This window comes from Rhipicephalus microplus, chromosome 2 (assembly GCF_043290135.1).
Source record: "Rhipicephalus microplus isolate Deutch F79 chromosome 2, USDA_Rmic, whole genome shotgun sequence".
Taxonomy (NCBI): domain Eukaryota; kingdom Metazoa; phylum Arthropoda; class Arachnida; order Ixodida; family Ixodidae; genus Rhipicephalus; species Rhipicephalus microplus.
Window position 1 is genome coordinate 298,979,865 of NC_134701.1, and position 18,552 is coordinate 298,998,416.

General features: G+C 48.4%; 1 protein-coding gene across 7 annotated transcripts in view; it reads right to left on the minus strand.

The window, feature by feature from the left end:
- LOC119178697 (fat-like cadherin-related tumor suppressor homolog) overlaps positions 1 to 18,552 on the minus strand; it is an 812,220-nt gene that overhangs the window by 295,532 nt on the left and 498,136 nt on the right. For 6 of the 7 annotated variants that reach the window (XR_012888480.1, XM_075882464.1, XM_075882456.1 and 3 more), the window contains one exon: positions 3,447 to 3,575. Coding sequence is in view for 6 of the 7 variants with exons in the window: in XM_075882464.1 (XP_075738579.1) it covers positions 3,447 to 3,575 (129 nt within the window). In the remaining variant the exon portion in view is untranslated. The remainder of the gene's footprint in view (positions 1 to 3,446; positions 3,576 to 18,552) is intronic. The other variant, XM_075882436.1, reaches the window with a different exon arrangement.

Consider the following 18,552-nt stretch of genomic DNA (forward strand, 5'->3'; position numbering starts at 1 on the left):
AGTAGCAAGAGTAAGCGACATACTGCAGGCAACTAGCGAGGAATGATTCGTTCAACGTGTCGGTACCGTTGTCAGCAGAGGGGTTGGTCACACTTTTTTAATAAAAATACACAGAAAGAAAAAGCAGTATGGCCACTATGTGGCCTTTTTTATGGGCGGCTACATATACAACAAACTACTGATATAGCCACCATTTATTGTGACACTTTCGAGTTCCTTATAAACGGATTCGACTGTATTATATGAGAGTGACAAATCCCTTTATGGTGAACTGCACTTCGATTGAGAACCTCATAAATATCCGTATGCGATATAATAGTAAAATTATGAGCCACGATAGGAGAGCAATACAATTCAATGACGATAATTAGTCTAGTTTGCATCGAAGTCTCCAGAGAAAAGGAGGAATACTAAAATGCCTCTATATTTCTAAAATCGAGGTATTTAGCACCGAGACAAAACGAACCTTAATGAAAAAAATAATACTTACACAGACGAATTGATATCTCCTTAAACTACCTATAAAAAAATGCAACAGTTACCATGTTTTTCTTCACGAACTGGACCAAAATAAATTCAGTAACAGAAAAAAATACTCTCTTTCAGTTCAGCAAGAAGATCATGGCGGCGATTCTTTCCCGTAAGCAAGCGAAAAAATAAAAAAGTGCGCACGTTGAAATTTTAAGCGCTCTGCTGCATGCCATGGTCTCAGCCGCCGCCGGAACCTTTACTCAATGCGTCCTCTTGCGGAATCCAGGCACGGGAGGTGATACTCGTCGGTTTTGCTGGGGAGCGCAGCGATTAGGACGGCCGAAAAGAAACACGCCACGTGCCCGCCATCTCGAAGGCCCAAGATTTAAGACAAGAAAGAAGGGAACAAAGTGTGGGCACAAGAAGAGAGCTCATGTCTGGTGTGTGCCAAACGTGCGTTTGCTGGACATGAACACGTTTGTTACCTCTCCAAGCCATTAAAACCTTTGTTTTGTTCTGTTCTACCGACGAAGACACCTTTCTTTTACAGAGGAAGTGCCCAGTATTTAGGCCTGCTTTGAGGCAGTGAAACAGGGACGCCCTTTGCTTATGAGGGCATGAGTGGCCAAACCCATGCTTCTTCACTGAGTACCTTGCAGGCAGTCTTGTTGGTGCGCCCGCGCCATTTATTTTAGTAAACGTTGCTGGCTCCGAATCCTCGCATTGGTGGACACAGCCACGCAAGCGCTTTGTTGTTTGGCTAACAAGTGTTGTCTCACTTGCTGAAGCACTTGGTGCGCTTCTGACACAGCCGAACGACATTCACCCTCGCGAAATGCACGGCCCAGTCGGCGGGCTCCGCGAGGTTGACTGTCAGATGGGGAGGCCGAACGAGACGCACGCGTTTGGTTCATCTTCCAGGGCTCAGTGTTCCTTTGATTCTTGGATTGGAACTTTCTCCTAAAAACCGGTATCATAGTGGACATTGGGAATGAAGGCTATCATGACAGACCATTTCCGAGCTAAAGCCGTTCATCAGCTCACCGGTGTTTTCGGTTGTCTGTGCAGTAGAGGCGTCGAAATCGTGTCGCGTGCAAAGTTCAAGAGCAGGCCCCTGCGCTATGCATTCTTCGGCTCAAGAGCTTTATCAGATTGGAGTGGCACTACACGCAAGTGTTCTGCATCTTTTGATCGCCTGCACGATTCAATACACCGAAGGCTCGTCTATCGACACTATTATATGATTACGATGAGCTCTTCACCGATGAACCGGGCAGTACCGATTTAGTGAGCCAATCAATCTAAAATGGCGATGCATTTCCTGTGAAGTGTAACCCTAGGCCCATCAGCCTGGCCACAAAAGGCAGGTTATTGACGGCTTGATGGACGAGATGCCTTCAGATGGCATTGTTTGTCCTTTTTCCAGTGCCTGGGCATCCCTATTATTTTGTGCCTAAGAAAGATGGCATTCATTGCCTGTGTGTTATGGTGACCCCGGTACTAGCTGCAGCGGATGATCACCGGGGGTTCACGCTTAGCGAGCCACAGGGCCGCTACTCAGTTTACTCGCGTGTTGCGCACCGCTCCACGCGCGCTCAACTAATAAGGCGTTTAGCGCGGCGCGGCAAATAGACAGTGTTCTAATGCACACATACACAACACTTTATTGCCTCTGGCGGCACCCCGCACAACAGTACAACGTCCACTCCCGGGACGCGGGTAGCAAAGGCACCCGCACGCGGACGTTCACAATAAGGGGAATACCGCGAGCACGTCGCAGCTGGCAATGGCCAGCTTTTGACACGCCCGTCGGGAAAGGGTCCCTCGCGGCTATGCTGCGCACTCTCACGATGACCACTGGGCCTGGTCGCGAGTGTTAGGGCAAACCTCGTACGCGTAGGCCTACGGAAAGTGCGGCTCGTTGTGGTACTCGTTGTGGTACGGCTCGTTGGTAGTCTTCAAGCACTAGGCATCGCTGTGGGCTTAGCGTACGCTACCGCAGCTAGAACTCAAGTAAACACGCCTGTCGAGGTGCCCAAGGCCACCCCAGGCAGGCTACAATCCGGCGATTCCCAAAGGGGACGCGGACGAAGGAAAAGACGCGCTTACCCGGCGCCGACCACGGAGCAAAGAGCGCTCCCTCGGCGCGCGCGTATCGCGTGCCGTGCCCGCACGTGGAGCCATCTATCGCCACGTGGCGTTAACAGAGCAGAAAAGCAAAAGGGTGTGGCCGTGTGGCGGAATGCCCGCGAAATGGTCGCGGGCGCGCCTCAGATCCCCACAGTGTAGACTACCGCTATCTTAACAAAGTGACTCCTAAGGATGCCTATCTATCTGCTCCCAACAAATACCTCCATTCACCAAAGGGAATTTTAAGGGCTCATTTTTCTTAGCTAAACAGATGCTCGTGATGCCAGCGAGCATTAAAGAAAGTGTTCCTTACTCACTATCACGGCTACCAGCGGTGAACCTTCCATGTTTATATACTCATACCTTCATCAATTATCCACATAAAAGACAACTTTTTTGCTTAACAGCATGGCTCAGCAACTGCAGATGGGTGCAAGTCTCATGATGAAAATTGCAATTGGGACAAAAGACAATAGAAGCCAGCAATGCAGCACCTAAATTCCGACCCGATGTGCCTCATTTTGAATCAAACCGCAGCAGCGCTAGTAGTGAAATGGCTGAGTATCAGCTGCTGTGGCAGAACAGAAGGAGCACAAATAAGCTGGGGAGATGATTACGCGATGCAAAGACATGAGCACTGACGATAAACCCGCTCAACTATCAGTGCTACTGAATGTGCTAGGGAGAGCAGTGAGAGATCGGTTGCATATAAGTGCAGAGCCTAACTTCCTTAGAAAAATTCTGCACTGACATAGAGCACAAAATTTAACTTTCAATGAGCATTTATGCAAGCAATGGAGAACTCTGCGGACACTACTGGCCCAGCAAATTAATGGTCAACTTGCCATTTCTCGGTCCAGAGGCCCTGCTAGACGCAGCTGCCCAGTGACAGGATCTAAGAAAAAAGGCCCTGGGTGCAGCAAGGTGTATCGCAGCTCACCACCACTGTCTGCATCACTGGCCTGCACCTGTACGTGACACAGCTTTTTTAGTCCACTTGTGACAGCAAGTTCATTCAGAACTCGTGCACTAAAGAAACGCACAGCCACAGATACTGCTGTGATAAAAATTTACAGGTATAGCACTATAAGGATGAAAACAAGTAAAAAAATCAAAGAACAAACACATATATTCACCATGCAGTCGTCTTTTAAGCAAAAACCTATTTTTCGGCAAAACTAGCTGGTTACAAAGCCATAAATGCGGCCGCGGCGGACAACAGGCGGAAAGAAAAACGTGCTACACAGCGCTCGGCGCGTGGTGGGGCGCCGGGGGCGGCCGCGGGTCGCCGAAGGCGGGGCGATCCGCTCTCGTCGTCGGCGCGACCGCGGTCGCTGTCGTCGCCCCCGCCGCGTCCGGCGCCGGTCGCCGCCGTGCTAGTTAGACGTAACATCACGGTGGCGCAGCGCGAACTTGAGTGCGTAAGGATACCGCATGTTTTTGTAGAATTAATTCCTAAGCGCGGCCGAGGCCTGTTTGTACTTAACGTCTACAGTAAACCCACGCTACAGCACCGATTTGGGGAGCTGCTCCGGAGAGCAAGCACGGCCGCCAACGGCGCACCTCTGCTAGTTGCAGGTGATTTTAATGCGCCCCATGGGGCCTGGGGATACACGCGTGAAACGCTCAAGGGCAAACACCTTTGGGAAGACTCGCAAGACCAACGGCTTGAACTGATCGTGAACCCCGCCGATCCGACGCGCCGGGGTAACAGCGTGAGCGCAGACACGCTACCGGACCTCGCGTTCGTGTCGAATGTCACCGCGGCGTCTTGGCAAAACACGCAGGAGGACTTAGGGAGTGACCACTCTCTGATAGAGATTACGGTAGACACGGGCCTGAGCGTTCGTAGAACATACTCTGAAAGCACAGGCCGTAAACTCAAATTAGTGCAGTGGGACGCGTTCCGCAAACAGCGAGCAGAAGGCGGGCGAGGCGACGAGCCGATCACGGATATAGACGAGTGGACCGCGACGCTCAATCGGGACGTAGACGCGGTAACGTGCCACATCCCGCCCGAAGCGAAGCTCGAAGTAATCGACAGCAGGCTCCTACACATGTGGGAAGCAAAGCAAGCCCTACTCAAGAGGTGGAAGCGCCAAAGACATAACCGGGCGTTGAGAAAACGCATAGCACGGTTAGACAGAGAAATTGAGGAACATGCGTTCCAAGTCTGTAGGTCACAATGGGAAGACCTGTGCAACGGCCTCGAGCGACAGATGCGCGGGGCGAGTGCTTGGCACCTTTTCCGGCACCTATTGGATCCGGAAGATACTCGTGCCGCTCAAGGCCATAAAACTCGGAGACTTGTGAACGATCATAAAGGCGATGACCTTCTCGGTGCAATACGTGACCGTTACTTTAAGTCGGCAGAGAGCGTCCAACACCCAGATTATGACGGCGTTGCTAATGAGCAACTAGACGCCGAATTTAGCGAAGCGGAAATTCGGGCAGTCCTTTTTGAACTAAACACCCGATCGGCGCCCGGCCTGGACCGGGTTTCGAACAAGGCTCTCCGCAACTTAGATGACGAGTCAATCTCCCGATTTGTGACTTATGTCAACGAGTGTTGGCAACGCGGTTCCCTTCCTGAAGCATGGAAAAGAGCTCGAGTTATCATGATTCCTAAACCGGGCAAGCAGGTTGCGCTTGATAATCTAAGGCCAATTTCGCTCACGTCTTGTGTAGGAAAAGTTCTGGAGCACGCAGTCCTCAAACGCGTGACTGACTTTCTCGAAGTCCGCGATGTATTTCCGCACACCATGCTAGGATTCCGCCGCAATCTCTCCGCACAAGACGCGTTGCTTCAGCTGAAGCACCACATTGTTGATGACATTACCAGCTCAACCAAGGCGATCCTTGGCCTAGATATTAAAAAGGCCTTCGACAGCGTTAAACACGAAGCAATTTTAAACAGAGTTCAAACATTAGGACTAGGACAAAAAACATATAATTACATACGTGACTTCCTTGCCGGCAGACGCGTACGCGTCGTCGTTGGAGATGTGGAACTGCAAGAATTTGAGATGGGCTCGAGGGGCACGCCACAAGGCTCCGTAATTTCGCCATTACTCTTTAATTTAGTTCTAATTGGGCTACCCGAGAAATTATTAGGCATACAAGGATTGTATCACAGTATCTACGCGGATGACATCACCCTCTGGGTTCCCGGCGGAGGTTGTGATGGTCACGTCGAGCGTACGCTCCAGGCAGGTGTAGACGAAGTTCAGGAGTACTTGCGAGGAACGGGCCTCGAATGCTCGGCAACCAAGTCGGAGCTTCTAATCTACAAACCTACAAGTAGAGGTCGCAAAACCCCGCGCGACGAGGAAAGGGAGTGCTACAAAATAAGCGTTCTATTGGCAGATGGCACTCCCATTCCACACGTAGACAAAATTAGAATTCTGGGGTTACACCTGCAGGCAAACGGCCATAATGGTGAGACGGTGCGAAGACTACGTCGTTCGGTAGACGACACGATCCGACTCCTACGTCGTATCACGAACAGACGTACTGGTATGCGCGAACACTGCGCGATCCGTCTAGTGCAGGCGTACGCAATAAGCCGTATAACATACGTTGCCCCCTACCTCAAATTGCTAGGCTCAGAAAAAAACAAAATCGAATGTATAATACGAAAGGCTTTCAAGAGAGCAATTGGAGTTCCACTGAATGCGAGCACTGAAAAGTTACTAGAACTTGGACTGCACAACTCACTCGACGAGTTAATTGAGGCCCATGTCGTTTCGCAAAACGAACGCTTGTCGGGGTCTAAGACGGGTCGACACATCCTCGAGTCACTTGGCATCCGGTACCACACTCAGCAGGGAGAAAAAGCGGATGTTCCTGCCTCGGTTCGCGACCGCCTAATTGTTCCGCCGCTTCCTAAGAATATGCACCCGACGCACCACGTCGGGCGCCGTAACCAGCGAGCTAGAGACCTTCAAAAGAAGTACGGCACTAGCGACGAAGTTGTGTACGTAGATGCCGCGAGATATGGGGACGGGAGACACGCACACGCCGCTGCGGTCGTTGACCGTGCGGGCAAATGCCTCGCGAGCGCCACGGTGACCACGGGACATACGGAGGCGGCCGAAGAAGCCGCGATAGCCCTAGCAATCGCCACGGTGCCGAACGCTACGATCGTAATCAGCGACTCGCAGGCAGCAATCCGCGGCTTCGCGCGCGGCCGCGTCTCGCGGGAAGCGGCCCGCATCCTTAAGATGTGCGGTGATGGTGACTCAGCGTCGCGATCGCCACAACAAAATTTAACAGTCTTCCTCCTTTGGACCCCGGCACACACCGATGTCCCGCTTCCGGGCAACGAGGCGGCCCACGCCGCGGCTCGAGGTCTCACTCGCCGAGCCGTGGCACATTCCGTGGCCGCCGCCTCCGCTCCCGAGAACGGGGCTTCTGATCTGCCGGATCGAGACACTTCGACAGACACGCAGCGACAACACAGACCACAACGGTCGTGGGGTGATCGTCTCATCACGTTCCGAGATATTACGCAACACTACAGACTGGAAAGGCGAAAGTTCCCGCCACCGCATGACAAATTAAACAGACACGATGCCGTAAGCTATCGCTTACTACAAACCCACTCTTACCCCAGCCCGGTCGTCTTACGCCACTGCTACCCGCACTTACACATTACCGATCTATGTAAAGCATGCGGGCACAGAGCAACGCTGCGCCACATGCTCTGGGAATGCGCCGGTAACAATGGTCGAGAAACGGCCGCCGTTCGCGATGCGCCTATGGCGGCTGCCAATACCAGGCAACAGGAAGCCTCGAGCTCACTCGTTCCCGCCGCCGTCCCGTCTGCGGGAGCCGCGGGGGACCTTCTCCGTCGGCGACGCCGCCGCTGGGAGGCGGCGCTCAGAAGCTCGGAGCTCAACGACCAGCTCTGGGCTGTCCGGCAGGCCGAAGATGCCGCCCGAGTTCAGGGACTCAGCGCCGCCATCTGAGGCCACCAAGACCAAGCTGCCGGCCAAGCTCTAATAAAGTTTCCTCTCTCTCTCTCTCTCTCAAGTAAACAGCCAACTAGCTTGGCAATAAGCCCCGCTAGTTTCACAAGGTTTCGTCTACATGCCAACTAAACATGTCCTGATGGTGAGCCATGACATTGATGAAACAGTACACAAAAGCACATGTAAAGAAGCTACGAATACACACAAAGAAGACATAGTTCCAGTGCCGAGTGTGTCCAGGTAAGATCAAACATGAGATCCTGATCACCATTCGCGATTTTGATTAAATTTACTGTGGAACTATGCAGAGCATTAGTCTCAAACTGTTTTGTTAGAAAAAAAATTGTCTTGCCTGAAAAAAAATAACGTTCAGCTGCAAAATTTGCTCTTCCACAAATCTCGTGATTTCTGAAATTGGAGCCCATGGAAGTAAAAAAAAAATGATGGTCTTCTCAAGCATATTATTTATTTCCCTTAGAGAACAAGTTATGGACAATGATCTGAAGCAAGTATTTTTTTTGCTTGTTGAAAAAATTCAGAGGTAAAACTTGAAAAATTGAATTGCTGCACAAACTTGAAGAAAAAAACAAGGGAGACAGGAAAGAGCGCAGCTTTCCTGTCTCGCTCTTCCCTGTCTCCCTTGTTTTTTTTTTCTTCAAGTTTGTGCAGCAATTCAATTTTTCAGGTATGAACCAACTAGTCTGCAAAAAAGTATTGCTTCAGAGGTAAAAAATCACAAACATGGCAAACTGCACAATGTGCTTGTATTTTAGGAATTTATTGTTACATATAGCTTAAACTGGAAATAACGACACTCAGTAGATACTATTAACTTTGGTACTTTCGCTTCTTTTTTAAATACTTTACGCAGTTTTATCACATTTGTTGTACTGCATAATCATGATGAAATATTCGTGGTTTATAATAAATACTGAAGTTTGAAAATACCAAAAAGGCCATTGTTAATTAAAAAAATTTCTTTGTTCTCAGGGGCCTTACCTACAATTGTGTGTAAAAAACGCATTATTTTGTTGGTTAACAAGTTGTAATGCATCACATGTGACCAAGTCAGCCTTGTAGTCATGCCGTTCGTTAAGGGCTGAAAATAGGGTCTCAGTTGTTGAACACAACTTTAACGATCTCAAACTTTACATTCTTCAGTCAAACTTCTGGTCTGAGAGAGACAGAAAATATACAGAGTCATACCTTACTCATAAGTTCAGTACACTCCAGCCAGTAGGTATGAAAGTTTCTAAGAGACTCTTGAATCCATTCGGAATGGTACATACCCAAAAGAAAACTACTGGGAGTTAAGCCCTTTTCTGGGAATTTCAAACCTGCTTGAGTCAACTTCTGACAATAGGTTCGACAACCGGGACTCTGGGACACCTGTACCAGATCACCTCCCCACCCCTTCCCTGTTTTCTTTTCATTCATGGAATACCTGCTCCTTCTTCACTTATACAATTTCTCACAGTCCCCCTCCCTCACTTTCTCACGCTCGCATAACCAATAATGCCCCTCCTCCTCCTTTGTTAGGATGCAGGAGAGCGTATGAAGTGTAGACATGCTAATGGTAAAGAAATCAGTTCTGTTCTAGCCTTGAGGAAGACAAGTCCGCTTGTCAAAACGTCGGCTTGACACAACCCCTGTTTACGGATTTTTCTTGGAAGCATCCGTTTTCCTCCTCCTATTGTTTTTTTTTTTATTTCAATAAAAGTAATTATTTGAACCACCCCACTCAGCAAATAATATTAAAGTGCAGACTGGTACTTGTCACATCAGTGAAATTCTTTGACAGGCTCTGAGAATTGAAATGTGGATATGGAGATTTGTAAAAGAGAGGAGTAGGTGAAGGGGCAAGGGGGTGTAAAAAAAAAAAAACTGGCGTGCAGTTTTGTTTGACTTTTGAGGGCTGCAGAAACATTATGCAGTGGTTCAAATGAATGCCACTAACGTTTTAGACAGCAGCGATCATCTTAGTACTCAGAAATATGTGGCGTATAGACGCATGAAGAATTGAACAAACTGTGCTGTGTCCCGTGTAGTGTGAACAGCCCCATCCAAATTTTAAAAAGCTTTTTCTGCAGGCCACTTGTGTATTGCAGCAAAGATGGCTTAAGTAGCGTTGTTCACGGGTTCAACCGCCATATATTTTCGAGCTGCTACGCTCCCCCTCCTTCTCTATTTTTTGCGATGGGGTAAAGTTTAGGGCACAGTTTCTCGGCTTGCTTTCAAGGCGCGTTTGACTAGATAAAGTAACAACACGCGGCCGTTGGCTCAGTGACGGGCCAACGGGCATGTGCCGTTGCTGTGGCAACTACATGATCCCTGGCAACGCCGGCATTTGCCGCATGTTGAGTTCGTTCGCATGCAGTAAGAGTGGCATACACTTCCAGCTATAGTTTCTATCATGTCCTAGCCAGTGTGTGGTGTGACAACCCTTCCTAGGGTGGCTAGAATTGGGAGGTGTGAAAACAGGACGACAAAGCATAGGATGACTCACTCGTTACGCTATTCGCATTGTGCAATGACTGCTTGTTCTTTCGCTGTTTTAAAGCGCTTTATAAGTCGTATCAACGTGATTGCTTTCCCAACATCAAGCCTGCCTATGGCGAATTTGCCAACAAGTCCGAATCACCCGCGTGGCTCAAAGATAGAATACTGGGATGGCACCTAGCAGACCGAGGTTCGAACCCTAATGTGTCAATAGTACTAGGTTATTTTGTTTGCTAATTTCGTGCAATGTGGTTATGAACCTCGGCAGTGGTGGCGGCAGAAAACTACAGCGCAGCGTCAGACCCGAGTTGTGATCTTAAACAGCTAGTTTTCGTTGTAATGGAGCATCAATCAAGTGCGAACTTGTTGGTGCATTCTCCACCATCGGAAAAAAGCGCTGGTCTTGCTGCTTCTATGTCCTATGCTAGCCCTTTTTTGTTTTTCAGAAAATCAGATGTAACTCAACCGTTCATAATGCGACTATTCTGCGATGTAGTGTGTGAGGTGCTGACACCTCCTGTAGAGTTGTTTGCGCCTCACGGCGCATGTGTTTCGCGCATAAGCCACATTCAAGGGTGACAACTATCGAGCGGTAGGTGGAGTTGTGCTTGCGAGCATTTCTCGCCATCATCATGACCATGGTTAGTGTGTAGCACGGGCGGTGATGCCTGGCAGCAAACCTGTGTGGCAGCACAAGTGAGATGAGCGGGTCTTTTTGGCGAATGGTGGTTGGTGCACACGGTTGTCTCTCGTGTGGGTCCCCGGTGAGCGGCACTGCGGGCTGGGAGCCCTCGTGGCAAGTCAAGCAATCGCGAAGCCGCCTTGTGTGTGTCGTGTTTGTCATGTTGTTGAGTGTTGTTTAATTTTGTGTAAGGGTGTTCTAGCGTGTCGATCACAATTGATTATGTATATTAATTCAGCTGGCGATATAGTCGTCCTAAATGTAGTTAAATAAATGTGGGTTGTTTTGGTTTGGTCCGACTGCGTCTGCCGTGTTCATGAACTCCAAGAGCCTGGTGCTCCTTCCATTTCAAGACCCCACACTGGCTGCCCAACGTGGGGCTTTCGAGTTTTCATGGTTCGGTACAAGCTTTCGTTTGAGCCGGGGCAGACTAGGCTTCAGGGGACTTCCGTTGCTATTGTCGGCAGTGTGCTTTGTTTAGAGGGAAGAGATTGGTTGTGGTGACGTGTTTGAACTTGTCGGCATGTTGCCATAGCTATGCCATAGGGCACAGCTTCTTTTTTTTTTCCTGCTCGCATTTTTTTGTGGGTTGGCTCAAGATTGTTGTTCAGTTGGGACCAAAGCCACGCGACCTGCACCCTGCGGTGAGAAATGCTTAGAGCACGTAGATTGTAGGCCAGGCCCGGAACGAGTGAGTAAGAAAGCCTCATGGGTGGTCCAATTTTATGTACATAGCTTCGTCTGTCTCTTTGGGCTGCCAGGCGTCCTTGCTGTCTTGTTTTACGGCTCGACACTGGGGCGTCGTGACACTGTCCGGGACGGTGGGCGCTGATCGCTCGGTAAGCTGCTGTGTGCGGCGAGTAAATAGGGCCACCTTACAGAGTGGACATCTCCTTGCAGCTGTCTCTTCTGTGCCTAGGCTGGGGGCTGGGTGGATGCCGGTTGTTGTTATGTGACTAATTAGGCCTAAGACTCTGCAAAGTCACCTGTCGCACGTGGCACAACTAGGTGGAACGTGGCGTTGGGGTGTTGCACTCTGCTTCCTTCACTTTTTTATTTTTATCTTGTGACGCATGAGATAGAAATGACTTTTATTTTATTTTTGATGGGTGTTTATTTTATTTTTAATGGGTGAAGTGAACATAGATTTTCCAACGCGTTGTTCCACTGGGGGGTTTCCTTAGCAGTGGTGGTTAATGGAAAAAAATTCGGTTGTTCTGTTATGCGCTGTTCAATTCCTTATTCAATATTTTCGAATATTCATGCACCCGTGATATTTACAGCGGCGCGCAAGCCTTGACCAAGAACGGCGCGCAAGCCTTGACCCTTTGCTAAAACTATGCTTGCCCTAAATTACTGGAATCAAAGCAGAAACAATTTTATCTTCGTTCATACATGTTCTGGGTAGTTCAGTGAAAGAAAACACTACTTGATAGATCTGTTCAAACTATATAGCAACATAATGGCCAGTAGACTTGTTGCACACAAAGAATGTCTAAAAATATTTTTACTTTTGCTACTTTTTCAGCTCCTTGGTGAATTTGTTTAGCTATTTCTAGCTACTTTTTGTTCCAATCTAGCTATTTTTTCTCTGCAACATTTGGCTACACTGACAACTAACAAGGGTAGGGGGCATTGTGCTTGCGAGCGTTTGTTACCATCATCACCATCATCATGGTTAGCACATAACACAGGTGGTGACGCCTGGCAGCAAGCCTGGGTGGCAGCGCAGGAGCTATGAGGAGGTCTCTTTGGCGGGTGGCACAAACGGTTGTTTCTAGCGGTGCGTCTGCCATAGGCGGCACCGCGGGCCCTCTGCAGTGGGCCCTCATGGTTAGTCAAGCGTTGGCGAAGCCGCTTTGAGTGTGTTTTTGTGTTTGTTCTGTTTTGTGAATGTTGTGTAATACACTTGAGTGCATATTAATGGCCCCACTTAAAACGAACAACATCCGCGTGACCGTGAAAATATACATTGCTCCAATGGCACGAAATCCCACTTACAACGAACGTCTCCGAGCGCCGCTGATCGGTTACAGCAAACGGAGTCGGTGCTTTGCCGACTTCCCGAGAAACTACTTTCAACCACCAATCAGGCATCGGCAAGGTGCCCATACATTCCTATTGTTAGACGCTGACCGTGCCTCCGCGGCCCTCTAGTTGCCGCTCTCCCCGACCGCTTTTTGTTACCGACCCTTCCGTCCTTTGTACCCCCCAGCTACTCTGAGCACCCCGCATCGCCAGATGAGGCCCATGTTTTCACAGTGCCACCAATGTTTCGAAGACCTGTCGGCTATCTACCCTGTTTTTGATCGCTGGTACTGTCGTTGGCGTCGCCGGCCTGGAGTGACCAGACCATTTGCCAACATCGTCGGCCACCGACTGTATCCAATCGTCTGCGTCTAGTGCATGCGTGTACGCTACCCCACCAACTCTGATAATTTGTGATTCGTTTCAAGTTTATGGCTTGTTCTCACTCACTTGGCTCAACAAGCCCTCCGCACGCGTTCGGAGGTGCAAAAACGGCTGTTAATTTGCGCAGAAAGAATCGCAAAATATTGAAGTTGGTGAGGCCATACAAGCCCGCCGGCGCAACAAAACGACTTTTTGACCACAACCACCGATTCTTTGAACACCGCCGCGCACACCGATCTAAGGGGCCATGCTTTGACTTCTACGTGCACAGGCACTCGTTCAAATTTTCTACGTGCGAGTTGCGCATTTTGCGTACCTTTCAAGCAAGCTACCCAACCTGCCTCCTTCCTGTGTGTTTTGGTATTCAAGGTCGCTCTCCTGCCACATCTTTCCCTCTCTTCACTCTATCGCAACTCTTTACCCTTCTCTCGCAAATCTGCTCTCCTTTCTTGATCACAACGCCTTCGACTGTCTCCACTGCTCCGTGACGCCAGCCACGCTGGCTCGAACCAGTTTCGTTTTCTGACTAGAAATAGGCCCAGAGCTGTTCCACACCTTTTGGCATGTGCGTCGCGTGTGCGCGTCTTGCTCGCTCTTGGTGAGCGTGTGTGGTCAGCATTGCAGATGAAAGGACTTGCACGCTTTTTCCTGCCGCTACACTAAACGTAGAAAGTGTGACCGCTTGGCCTGAGCGTAAGACGCGCGTTACGTGCCGCATTGCGGAGCGCTTGATCATAGCTATTCACCACCTGGCAGCCTATTTGCCGCTTCGGACATCCCTGTATTCAGCGGTGAGAGCTACATGAGCACGAAACTGTCTTTGCGAGGCCGAATTCGTCGACGTTGGGCCCGATGCCGAGCCTGAAGCTTTCAAACAGGATCACTCCAGCAGCGATTTGTGGCAGCGAGTCGTCGACTTGCCTGGAGGGCGGGTGGGACATCTGTTGCCATGGTTTAATTACGACCGATGATGATGCCAACACTGCAGAACCAACCACGGATTAGGGCATTGTGAATGAAGTACATGGCAAGAGCGATTTGGAGGAATCAAATTGCGAGAACGACTAAACTTTGGAGCCAGTGCCTTATGCAGCTTATGCCATGGGCCTCGGCAAACAAGCAACATGCCGTTTCAAATGAACTTGAGACCGCCCTTATTGCTTCTGCTCTTCGAAACATGTGCATCACGGACTTTCTTGGGCAGGAAAGTTTGTGTTTTCACTCACAACTTTTTTAAAAACTGTGTTTCATAACCAACCTGAGCTTGAACCTGCCGGGTTAGGCTCACGTTCATTATAAGTGGGCTCGGCTGTATTGCTTAAGGCCGTTTTAGCGTGTTGATCAAAATATATATATTAATTCCGCTGACTATCATGATTCTAAATGCAGTTAAATAAATGTGTGTTGTTTGGTTTGATTCGACCGCATCTGCTGTGTCCGTTCACTCCAACAGCAGGGAGTCTCTACATTTTGAGACCAAACGACGTTCTCCACCTCGAATCACAGTGCCTGACAGAAAACCCGCACGCTGAGTTTTCTTACTTTCATTGACGCCATTAGTCGCTATGCACACATACACAAAGTACTCATAAACAAGCTGGTTCAAACAAAGTACCAACTAGCCCCAACCACCATGCTTCTAAGTACTCATGAATTCGCGTGGAACGCTGACGAAGCTGACAAGCCCTCATCGCAGTGGCCTACACAAACGTCTCCCCCATGTTAGCTGGCAGCACCTCTGACTGTTGCTACACGCCATGTTGTGGCTTAGCGGAGAGATCGCGCAAAGCGGCGCCTCCGGGCAAGGAAAACACAACTCGCTTTTCACACCTCCCCATTCTAGCCACCCTACCATTACTGCGCATGCGCGTCCCCTCTGCCTCTCTCTACGCTCTTCCTTTGTCACCTTGCAACGCCGACCCAAGCAGCGTCGGCCAGAAAAATAATTTTATTCATAAAAAAAAACTGACTGCTCACGCTGTATAACTGTTCCCTGGGCACTGGATCTTGACTGCCAAGGTAGTGCCTGTGGGAGATTTTTCCTGTGCGTTGTTGAACGATAAAAATTTAAAAATTTGCAGCACGCATGTAAACTAAGAGCGGACTGTGGGTCTCTGTGTTGAGTGGGAGTCTTCTGTCTCTCATTGCCCATAAACAGCAATTGCCATGTTCCAGTAGGAAACAGCATTCCATCCCTGTGCTCTGTGCGCCTCCCCTGGTTTCTTTCTTGCAAAACGTCGCGTTGAGCACCAGCGAAAACATCGCCGCCAGTGTAAGCTTTAGTGCCCGTTCACATCTACGCATGGTTCCCATTAGTGGGAGATGGTGCAATTTATTTGTCTTGGAGTTGCTTCGTCTGTCCGATAAATATTCGCTGCTGTCAGTAAACTGATGGGCACGCAACCATGGGGTGGAAACTCCCTATAGTTCCCATGCATTCGCTCTCGGCAGCGGCAGCTTGCCGGGCATCCTACTAGAAATAAATTAGGAACAGAAAATTTCTTTCATGGTCTCACTGGTGACGTCCCGAAATAGAGAGAAAGGACAAAAATTGAGAGAAAGAGGGTTGCCACAGAAACCTCCTTTCGCACTTCGCAAGCAAGGGAAATGTGTTCGTCCCTTCTTTCAGGTCTGCTGCCCGCTTGGGTGATGCCAGCCATTCGTAAAGTGTTGTTATTTTTTTTTTTGAAAATTTTGTTTGTGTTTTCTGAAAAGATGAAAGTTAACCTGATTTTTTAGTAAGAGGAAACTCGATCGGCACAAATGAAATGAACTTTTTTATTGCGGGCTTTGCATAGAAAAACAGACATACAAGTAGTGTGAAAGTGTCAATTTATAAAAGCAGCTTTAACTTACAATGACATATAGACATAATGACATAATGAGAATCCAGAATAATCAATCCTATACAAAAATTATCAACAATAGCGAGCAGGGCATGTCATATTTGACTCTATCACGTTTGTTATTATGGCGCACATCATTTTCTTACAAAACTTGGGTACCAAACGAGACTGAAGTTGAGAGACACGGAGAGGCTTGAAGAGATCAGGAATTTTTTGAAAAAGAACATCGCTAGAAACAATGTTTCAGCAAGTTGACTTGTCTTAGTCACGGCAAAAGTGTTGCCTTGACGAAGAAAAGTTCACTTGTCAAAATGTTGGCTCTATCGACATTCTCTGTAATAATTATTAGAAGCAGTTAGTCCATCGTGTGTACTTGAGTGACACTATTAGAAGTAAATACTCACAAATATTCAAACCGTGGCTACACGACTTTCATGAGAAGGAAGCAGCCTATAATTACTGGACATTATTTGAAGTACACGCCTGAAGTAAAAGAAACTAAAGCTATGTAGCCGAGCGAACTCGAATTCAAGCCTTTCAATAAACACATTTTCTAGACAGAAACTTGGCTGCTGTCTTCCCCAATTAGTCAAGCAACACTGCAGTTCTGTCAGTCCAGTGAGGCTTGGAGAGAATTAAATTCACTCATATGAACTCATGCAAATTATTACCTGCTCAAATAAAGAGTTCAAATTCTTGCGCTCACTCGTTGCCTTTGGGAAACGCTGAAAAACCTTCACGAAACCAGAAATCCTCAGGTTAGCACACCGCAGAGTCGGGGAAAACATGTGTTGCCCAATTAAGCCATCTTCGACCAATGCATGGTTGACTTGTAGGCGCAGCTCACTGCGGCTTCCGTTCTCTGCCCACCACAACTTGCTGTCTTTATCTGTTCCGTAGTTGACATGCCAACTGAGCGAGATAAGTGAGCGCGATCCAACTTCTAATATCGCTCAGAGTGGGACGAAAAAGAGCGGAGCCAAGTGCTACGACAGCAAGTCAATCATTTCCCGTGTTTCGCCTCATTTACAATTCATGAAATAAGAAATAAAAAAAGACATTGGGAAAAAAAGAAGCAAAGAGAGAAATTCTTTACAAGCATAACGATTTTTTTTCATTTGTAAAAACTTGTGAGAGCCAATAAATGCAAACATTCACATCAACCTCATTCTGTTGTGGGGATCTGAGGCATGCCCGCGACCATTTCGCGGGCATTCCGCCACAAGGCCACACCCTTCTGCTTTTTCTGCTCTGGTAACGGCGCGTGGCGATAGATGGCGCCACGTGCGGGCGGGACACGTGTTACGTTCGCGTCGAGGGAGCTCTCTCTCCTCCGTGGTCGGCGCCGGGTAAGCACGTGTTTTCCTTGGTCCGCGTCCCCTATGGGAATCGCCGGACTGTAGCCTGCCTGGGGTGGCCTTTGGCACCTCGGCAGGCGTGTTTACTTGAGTGCTAGCTTCGGTACCGTACGCTAAGCCCACAACGGTGCCTAGTGCTTGAAGTGGTCGTACCACACCGAGCCGCACTTGCCGTAGGCCTACGCCATACTGTTCAACCGGATCTTAAGATGCTCGGCAACCACTACGAGCGTGCATATTCTTTGAAACCGAAACTAGCGCTGAGTTTCCAGGGTCTGGCGCAGCATTGTTACTTTATTTGGTCATAGCCTCCTAGATTTCCCTTGCCTGCCGGATGAGTGCGAAACGCCCATCATTTATGACGGTGCTACGTACGTAGTGTTAGGGGTCTTTGTATTTAGCCTTAGAGATCGACAGTTTTGGCGTTTGCCACTAGTTTCAGAGGCTATGCCTTGTTTGAAGGAGTTGCCTGCTGAATGAGCACAAAACACCTGTCATCTATAACAGCGTCACTTACGTAGGGTTAACTATAATTATATTTATGCCTTTTTAAAACATTTTTACATTATTTTTGTTGCATATAAGCTCCAAAAACGTAAAAACTTAATTGAAGACACCCCTGTTTAGGTGTCCCCACCACCATAGTTCTAATGACGGCCGCTTTCCAAGTGACCGCCGATAATCCGGCAGGCAAGAAAAATCTAGGAGGCTACGACCTGGTCAATTGCATTTCTAGAGTGCCCAGGCCCAATGAATATATATCTTACACCGTAGTACAGAAAAGAAGGATAAATTCAAGGGCTGGTTTTCCTTGTGCAGCTCTGGATTGACTGATGATGCCAATTGCAGGTGGCAAATGTGATGTCTATTTTCCGCTGATATTAGAGCTAGTGAGAAAATTTTAAGGTTGGTGACGCATTTTGGCACAATGTGGTGAAATTTTGGCAAGTTTCATAGTTTTGGCACTGCTCGGCCCAAAAATTCAGGATTGTATCAAATTGGTGCAATTGGTGCAGCTGTTGAACCCATGCCAAGTTTTCTGTTCTTTCTTTTTCTGTCTCTGTTCATTCGTTTTGTGGTATTAAAATATACTGACAAACGTTTCTCAGCATTAGAACACAATGTTTTGATGATTTCTGTGTACAAAAGAGCAGTGCTTAGAGTGTGAGAAAGGGTGTCAA